Source organism: Macrobrachium nipponense, chromosome 11 (assembly GCF_015104395.2).
Source record: "Macrobrachium nipponense isolate FS-2020 chromosome 11, ASM1510439v2, whole genome shotgun sequence".
Classification (NCBI taxonomy): domain Eukaryota; kingdom Metazoa; phylum Arthropoda; class Malacostraca; order Decapoda; family Palaemonidae; genus Macrobrachium; species Macrobrachium nipponense.
The window spans coordinates 101,266,319-101,275,069 of record NC_061087.1 but is presented as its reverse complement, the minus strand read 5'-3'; the positions used below and the strand labels follow the sequence as shown (position 1 = coordinate 101,275,069).

The 8,751-nt window shown below is 47.0% G+C and overlaps 2 protein-coding genes across 2 annotated transcripts; both read left to right on the top strand.

Moving 5' to 3' along the window:
- The first annotated feature begins 255 nt into the window (after window positions 1–255).
- LOC135209620 (trichohyalin-like) lies at window positions 256–2,885 on the top strand. The gene is made up of 2 exons (XM_064242327.1): window positions 256–1,524; window positions 1,623–2,885. The coding sequence occupies exons 1-2, from the start codon at window positions 256–258 to the stop codon at window positions 2,883–2,885; spliced, it is 2,532 nt and encodes an 843-aa protein (XP_064098397.1).
- Window positions 2,886–3,281: 396 nt separating this feature from the next.
- LOC135209613 (involucrin-like) lies at window positions 3,282–3,935 on the top strand. The gene has a single exon (XM_064242314.1). It carries the CDS (start codon window positions 3,282–3,284, stop codon window positions 3,933–3,935), a length of 654 nt encoding a protein of 217 aa, XP_064098384.1.
- Window positions 3,936–8,751: the final 4,816 nt, after the last annotated feature.

The following is an 8,751-nucleotide window of genomic DNA, read 5'->3' as shown; positions in this document are numbered from 1 at the left end:
TGAAGAAGTCTTCGCATCCAACTGACAATTCTAAAAACTAACCATCGTGAAAGGTGTGATGTAAAACATATCACAATCATGCCTATGCAAATAAACTTTGTTATGAGAAATATGGTTAATAATGGCGCCGAATTCGGCGATTGGAACGCACTGCCGTTTTTCGCAGTGTTGTTACTCTTTTTTATTATTTTTACCGTATGCAAGTTCTTGTTCAGTTGGAGGAGGAGCTACAGTATCCCCCGTCACCTGGCTGAAATGAAGGAATCGTCCACGGAGGAAATCGAGAACATCGGAACTGACCACCTCAAGGATAAAATTGAAGGTCTGGAATTCGAAAACAACCAATTGAAGGAAATGGTCCAGACTCAAATGGAGGTGATGGCTCAACGGAACAGCGAGATCGAATCACTTGTTAATCTCGTCAAAGGCATAATTGCAGGTGACGGCGCGGATTCAAACGGGGAAGATAAGATGGCCGCCATTCGGGAGGAAGGCTGCGCCGACCGACTAAAGGAAGGAGACAGTAGCCCGAAATGTGATGCTGGACTGGAACTTCTCCGTGACTTGATCCTTGAGATGAGCCACGAAATGGTGGGACTTCGAATGCACAGGCTGCAAATAAACGAATTGTTTGGTCTGGCGAACGCAAGGGCCCACCAGATCGAAGAACAAGTCGAACAAATCATCGAGCTCAACAAGGAAGTTTCCCGACGAGAGAACCGACTCGCGACAGCTAATGAGAAGCTGGTAGTGTTGGAACGCGAGCTCTTGAACGAACAAAAGAAAACAGAATTGTTGGAGATGTGGGCAAGGAAGAAAGATAACAAAATCGAATCTCTAACGTGTGAGGTACAGAAGCTTGTGAACGGAAAGACACAGATTTCAGAGGAAGTGAAACATTTGAGAGAGGATTTGGCTGCGGCAAATGTCAAGATAGACAGACTTCAGGAGGACAATTGCCAGAAGGAGAAACGAATCTTGGAGGTAGAGAGACGATTGGAAGACCTGGCAAACAAATTCGAGGAGAGGAACGCAAAGCTGAAGATGGAGGGTCAGGAAGAGAGACTTAGAGAAGAGAGGCACTCAGGAACAGAACTATGTAAGGAAATAGAGGCTTATAAACAACAGATGATTGCGGAACTCGAACATTCAAAGAGACGCACGAAAGAGGCCTCTAAGGAAAAGCTAGAGACCAGCGCCACGCTCCGCCAAAGTTCATTCGGAAAGGAACTTGTAATTGAGTTAGGAAGACTTAAGGAGCAACTGTGCATTAGGAAGGAGTCGAAAACTCCACGTCTGGGAGGTCACGTAGAGATGCTGGCCACCGAAGACCCGAGGCAAATGACGAGCTCTGGAGAAACAGATAGGGTAATGGACATCACAGAATGCCTCCCTGACAAAGACTTACAAGAGGTTGTGGGGTCAAAGGACAGGGATATGCAGAGTTTGAGTGAGGTGATTGATCACCTCTTGAAACTGCAGAGGACAGAGAAAAACGACGACGCGGCAGCTTTGGTGGAGATGGTTGCCAAACTACGAAAACAAAAGAAGACCCTGGGGTTCAGCAAAAAAGACATGGCCAATAAAGCACATATTGACGTTCACATCCATGTCCTCAACAGAGCCGAGGAAAGGATGTCCAAACTCAGTTGGATAAGATTCTTGAATGCATGTGCCAACGCATGTGCCAATCACAACCTGCCACTGAGGACGTCATTATTCTGCAAAACACCATCCTACCGGCACCTATCCAGGAGGAAGAAGTCCTCCTTGATCCGAAATATTCAACAGATGAGCTTATTTCCACTCATGAGGAGGTCCTAGCTACCAAACAAGAAACCTCCAGTATTCCAAAGGAAGTCCTGGGAACATCCAAAACAGAGGACTTCATATCCATCCCAGAAAATATAACTTCCGAGGGACTCGCGCTTACAGAGGAAGATATTATGTCAAATTCCAAACCCGTACCAGGGGAACCTTTCATCGTTCTAGAGGACTTGGGCTCCACTGCCCAGGCTACCCCAGTTCATCCAGAAGAGCCCTGTCTCACTCCCCAAACTACCCAGGAGGAAGATGAGCTTATTTCCACTCAGGAGGAGGTCCTAGCTACCAAACAAGAAACCTCCAGTATTCCAAAGGAAATCCTGGGCACATCCAAAACAATTATCTCTTCAGAGGACTGTCTCACTCCCCAGGCTGCCCCAATTGTTCAAAAAGAGCTATTCATAACGAAACAAAGGGATGCCTTCCATGTCGAGGGAGCAGCCATCAGTGGGGATGAACAAGCACTCCATAATGATAGGGAGGCCCTTAATATGGAGAGACTGGCTCAAATTAGGGAGAAAGAAGCCTTTGCTGCAGAAAGAGAAGCCTTCTACAGAGAAAAAGAAATATTTGATGAGGGCAAGGATGCCTTCCAAAGAGAAATGGCAACTTTCTACAAGGAAAAGGAAGAATTTCATATGGAAAAGGAAGTAGTAGATAGGGAAAAGGAAGAATTTCATATGGAAAAGGAAGCAGTAGATAGGAGAAAGGAAGCATTAGATAGGGAAAAGGAAGCATTAGAAAGGGAAAAGGAAGAATTTGATAAGGAAAACAAAGAAAGAGAGCACCAATTACAGAATTTCAATATGGAAAAGGAAACTTCAGATAGGGAAAGGGAAGAATATCATATGGAAAAGGAAGCATTAGACAAGGAAAAGGAAGAATTTGATCGGGTGTTGGAAGAATTTGATAGGGAAAACAAAGAAAGAGAGCACCAATTACAGGATTTCAAAATGGAAAAGGAAGAATTTCATATGAAAAAGGAAGCATTATATAAGGAAAAGGAAGAATTTCATATGGAAAGGGAAGCATTACGTAAGAAAAGGAAGAATTTCATATAGAAAATGAAGCATTACATAAGGAAAAGGAAGAATTTCATATGGAAAAGGAAGAATTTCATATGGAAAAGCAAGCATTAGATAAGGAAAAGGAAGAATTTCATATGGAAAAGCAAACATTAGATAGGGAAAAGGAAGAATTTCATATGGAAAAGGAAGAATTTCATATGGAAAAGGAAGAATTTCATATGGAAAAGCAAGCATTAGATAAGGAAAAGGAAGAATTTCATATGAAAAAGCAAGCATTAGATAAGGAAAAGGAAGAATTTCATATGGAAAAGCAAGCATTAGATAAGGAAAAGGAAGAATTTCATATGGAAAAGGAAGCATTAGTATAGGAAAAAGGAAGAATTTGATAGGGAAAACAAAGAAAGAGAGCACCAATTACAGGATTTCAATATGGAAAAGGAAACTTCAGATAGGGAAAAGGAAGAATTTCATGTGGAAAAGGAAGCATTAGATAGGGAAAAGGAAAAATTTCATATGGAAAAGGAAGCATTGGATAGGGAAAAGGAAGAATTTGATAGAGCAAACAAAGACAGAGAGCACCAATTACAGGATTTCAATGAAAAATCAGGAAAACTAGCACAACTATGGAAAACTAAAAAGGAAGAAATGCAGAAAGTAGAGCAGGAACTCTATCAGAAAATAATAGACTTCAAAGAAATGAAAGCAGAGTTTCTTAAAGAGAAAGAACTGTTTCAAAAGGAAAGGGAAGATTTTTATCAAAAGAAACAGGAGACCATTCATAGTATAGAGAGGCGAGAAAAACTCATAGAGGAAGTGCAGTTAGAGGAAAATTTAAATTGGAATGCAAAAAAAGAAAGGGAAGTCCAGCTGGAGAAGAAGATTGAAGAACTTGAAAAGAGCAATAAAGGAAAAGACATGCAACTGGATGAACTTGAAAAGAGCAATAAAGGAAAAGACAGGCAAATATTAATAAATAAGGTTGAGAAATGCAATCTTTTGCATAATCTTTACAGAAGGGGACTTGTGGATAAAGAAACGGTGCAAGAATTCTTGGAAGACACGATACACGAATACAGACTATAAACATAATGAAATATAAACTGCACCTATGAAGCTGAAAGATTGTAAATACCCAGCGGTTGGGGGATGGCTAGTTGTTCTCTAACCATATAGGACACTGAATGGACGAAAAGCGAGACTTGGAATGGATCAGGAGAAGCAGAAGGATAGGGAACGGTCAGCAGTTGGGGGGCTGCTGGTAGTTCTCTGGCCCGACACGACATCGAAAGGAGGAAAAGCGAAACTTGGAATGAATAAGGAGAAACTGAAGGATAGGGAACGGCCAGCAGTTGGGGGGCTGCTGGTTGTTCTCTGACCCGACTGGACATCGAATGGACAAAAAGTGAAACTTGGAATGGATCAGGAGAAGCTGAAGGATAGGGAACGGTCAGCAGTTGGGGGGATGCTGGTTGTTTTCTGGCCCGACAGGACATCGAATGGATGAAAAGCAAAACTTGGAATGGATCAGAAGCTGAAGGATAGGGAACGGTCAGCAGTTGGGGGGCTGCTGGTTGTTCTCTGGCCCGACAGGACATCCAATGGTCTTAAAGCGAAAAATGGAATGGATCAGGAGAAGCTGAAGGATACGGAACGGTCAGCAGTTGGGGGGCTGCTGGTTGTTCTCTGGCCCGACAGGACATGGAATGGACGAAAAGCAAAACTTGGACTGGATCAGGAGAAGATGAAGAATAGGGAACGGTCAGCAGTTGGGGGGCTGCTGGTTGTTCTCTAGCCCGACAGGATATCAAATGGACGAAAAGCGAAACTTGGACTAGATCAGGAGAAGCTGAAGAATGGGGAACGGTCAGCAGTTGGGGGGCTGCTGGTTGTTCTCTGGCCCGACAGGATATCAAATGGACGAAAAGCGAGACTTGGACTAGATCAGGAGAAGCTGAAGAATAGGGAACGGTCAGCAGTTGGGGGGCTGCTGGCTGTTCTTTGGCCCGACAGGACATCGAATGGACAAAAAGCTAAACTTGGACTGGATCAGGAGAAGATGAAGAATAAGGAATGGCCAGCAGTTGGGGGGCTGCTGGTTGTTCTCTGGCCCGACAGGACATCGAATGGACGAAAAGCAAGACTTGGACTGGATCAGGAGAAGCTGAAGAATAGGGAACGGTCAGCAGTTGGGGGGCTGCTGGTTGTTCTCTGCCCCGACAGGACATCGAATGAACGAAAAGCGAGACTTGGACTGGATCAGAAGAAGCTGAAGGATAGGGAACGGTCAGCAGTTGGGGGGCTGCTGGTTTTCTCTGGCAAGACAGGACATCGAATGGACGAAAAGCGAGGCTTGGACTGGATCAGGAAAAGCTGAATGATAGGGAACGGTCAGCAGTTAGGGGGCTGCTGGTTGTTCTCTGGCCCAACAGGACATCGAATGGACAAAAAGCAAAACTTGGACTGGATCAGGAGAAGCTGAAGGATAGGGATCGGTCAGCAGTTGGGGGGCTGCTGGTTGTTCTCTGGCCCGACAGGACACCGAATGGACGAAAAGCTAAACTTAGACCAGATCAGGAGAAGCTGAAGAATAGGGAACGGTCAGCAGTTGGGGGGGCTGCTGGTTTTTTTCTCTGTCCCGACAGGACATCGAATGGACGAAAAGCAAAACTTAGACGGATCAGGAGAAGCTGAAGAATAGGAACGGTCAGCAGTTGGGGGGCTACTGGTTGTTCTCTGGCCCGACAGGACATCGAATGGACGAAAAGCAAAACTTAGACCGGATCAGGAGAAGCTGAAGAATAGGGAACGGTCAGCAGTTGGGGGGCTGCTGGTTGTTCTCTGGCCCGACAGGACATTGAATGGACGAAAAGCAAAACTTAGACCGGATCAGGAGAAGCTGAAGAATAGGGAACGGTCAGCAGTTGGGGGGCTGCTGGTTGTTCTCTGTCCCGACAGGACATCGAATGGACGAAAAGCAAAACTTAGACCGGATCAGGAGAAGCTGAAGAATAGGGAACGGTCAGCAGTTGGGGGGCTACTGGTTGTTCTCTGGCCCGACAGGACATCAAATGGACGAAAAGCAAAACTTAGACCGGATCAGGAGAAGCTGAAGAATAGGGAACGGTCAGCAGTTGGGGGGCTGCTGTTGCTGGTTGTTCTATGCCCCGACACGACATCGAATGGACGAAAACAAAGCAAAACTTAGACCGATCAGGAGAAAGCTGGAAGAATAGGGAAACGTCAGCAGTTGGGGGGCTACTGGTTGTTCTCTGGCCCGACAGGTACATCGAATAAGGACGAAAAGCAAAAACTAGACCAGATCAGGAGAAGCTGCAAGAATAGGGAACGGTAAGCAGTTGGCTTGCTGTTTTCTCTGTCCCGACGGACATCGTACGGGACCAAAAAGCAAAAAAAAAAAAAATGTGACCCGGATCGGAGAAGCTGAAGGAATAGGGAACGGCAAGCCGTTGGGGGGACTGGTTGTTCTTCTGGACGACAGAATCGAAAAACAATTGGACCGAGCCACTTAGACGGCATCAGGAGAAGCTGAAGAATAGGGAACGGTCAGCAGTTGGGGGGCTTGGTTGTTCTCTGGCCACGACAGGTCATCGAAATGGACCGAAAAGAAAAAATTAGACCGGAATCAGGAAAGAACTGAAGAATAGGGAACGGTCGCAGTTGGGGGCCCTTGTTGGTTCTCTTGGCCCGACAGGACATCGAATGGACAAAAGCAAAACTTAGACCGGATCAGGAGAAGCTGAAGAATAGGGAACGGTCAGCAGTTGGGGCTCTGGTTGTTCTCTGGCCCGACAGAACATCGAATGGACGAAAAGCGAAACTTGGACGGATCAGGAGAAGCTGAAGAATAGGGAACGGTCAGCAGTTGGGGGGCTGCTGGTTGTTCTCTGTCCCGACAGGACATCGAATGGACGAAAAGCAAAACTTAGACCGGATCAGGAGAAGCTGAAGAATAGGGAACGGTCAGCAGTTGGGGGGCTACTGGTTGTTCTCTGGCCCGACAGGACATCGAATGGACGAAAAGCAAAACTTAGACCGGATCAGGAGAAGCTGAAGAATAGGGAACGGTCAGCAGTTGGGGGGCTGCTGGTTGTTCTCTGGCCCGACAGGACATCGAATGGACGAAAAGCAAAACTTAGACCGGATCAGGAGAAGCTGAAGAATAGGGAACGGTCAGCAGTTGGGGGCTACTGTTGTTCTCTTGGCCCGACAGGACATCGAATGGATGAAAAGCAAAACTTAGCGGATAAAGGAGAAGCTGAAGAATAGGGAACGGTCAGCAGTTGGGGGGCTGCTGGTTGTTCTCTGGCCCGACAGGACATCGAATGGACGAAAAGCAAAACTTAGACCGGATCAGGAGAAGCTGAAGAATAGGGAACGGTCAGCAGTTGGGGGGCTGCTGGTTGTTCTCTGTCCCGACAGGACATCGAATGGACGAAAAGCGAGACTTGGAATGGATCAGGAAAAGCTGAAGAATAGGGAACGGTCAGCAGTTGGGGGGCTGCTGGTTGTTCTCTGGCCTGACAGGACATCAAATGGACGAGAAGCGAGACTTGGACTGGATCAGGAGAAGCTGAAGAATAGGGAACAGTCAGCAGTTGGGGGGCTACTGGTTGTTCTCTGGCACGACACAACATTGAATGGACGAAAATCGAGACTTGGACTGGATCAGGAGAAGCTGAAGGATAGGGAACGGTCAGCAGTTGGGGGGCTGCTGGTTGTTCTCTGGCCCGTCAGGACATCAAATGGACGAAAATCGAAACTTGGACTGGATCAGGAGAAGCTGAAGAATGGGGAACGGCCAGCAGTTGGGGGGCTGCTGGTTGTTCTCTGGCCATACAGGACATCAAATGGACGAAAAGCGAGAATTGGAATGGATCAGCTGAAGCTGAAGAATGGGGAACGGCCATCAGTTGGGGGGCTGCTGGTTGTTCTCTGGCCCGACAGGACATCGAATGGACAAAAAGGGAGATTTGGAATGGATCAGAAGAAGCTGAAGGATAGGGTACGATCAGCAGTTGGGGGGCTGCTGGTTGTTCTCAGACCCTATAGGACATCGAATGGACAAAAAGGGAGATTTGGAATGGATCAGAAGAAGCTGAAGGATAGGGAACGATCAGCAGTTGGGGGGCTGCTGGTTGTTCTCTGGCCCTACAGGACATCGAATGGATGAAAAGCAAGACTTGGACTGGATCAGAAGCTGAACGGAATCAAGGAAAACGGTTAAGCAGGTGTCGGGGCAGGCTTGCTGGTTGTTCTCTGGCCCAATGAAGACATTCGAATGGTGACAAAAAGCGAGACTTGGGACCTGGATTTCAGAAAGCTGAAGAATGGGGAACCGGCCAATCAACTTGATGGCTGCTGGTTGTTCTCTGGCCTGACAGGAAATCGAATGGACAAAACGCGAGACTTTCACTGGATCAGGAGAAGCTGAAGAATGGGGAACGGCCAGCTGTTGGTGGGCTACTGGTTCTTCTCTGGCCCGACAGGACATCGAATGGACGAAAAGCGAGACTTGGATTGGTTCAGGAGAAGCTGAAGAATAGGGAAGGGCCAGCAGTTGGGGGCTGCTGGTTGTTCTCTGGCCCTACAGGACATCGAATGGACGAAAAGCGAGACATGGACGGGATCAGAAGCTGAAGAATGGGGAACAGCCAGCAGTTGGGGGCTGCTGGTTGTTCTCTGGCCCGACAGAACATCGAATAGATGAAAAGCAAGACTTGGACTGGATCAGGAGGAGCTGAAGGATAGGGAACGTCCAGCAGTTGGGGGGCTGTTGGTTGTTCTCTGGCCCGACAGGACTCGATGACGAAAAGCTGACTGACTGGTCAAGAACGAAGGATAGGGACAGTCAGCATTGTCTGGTTGTTCTCTGGCCCGA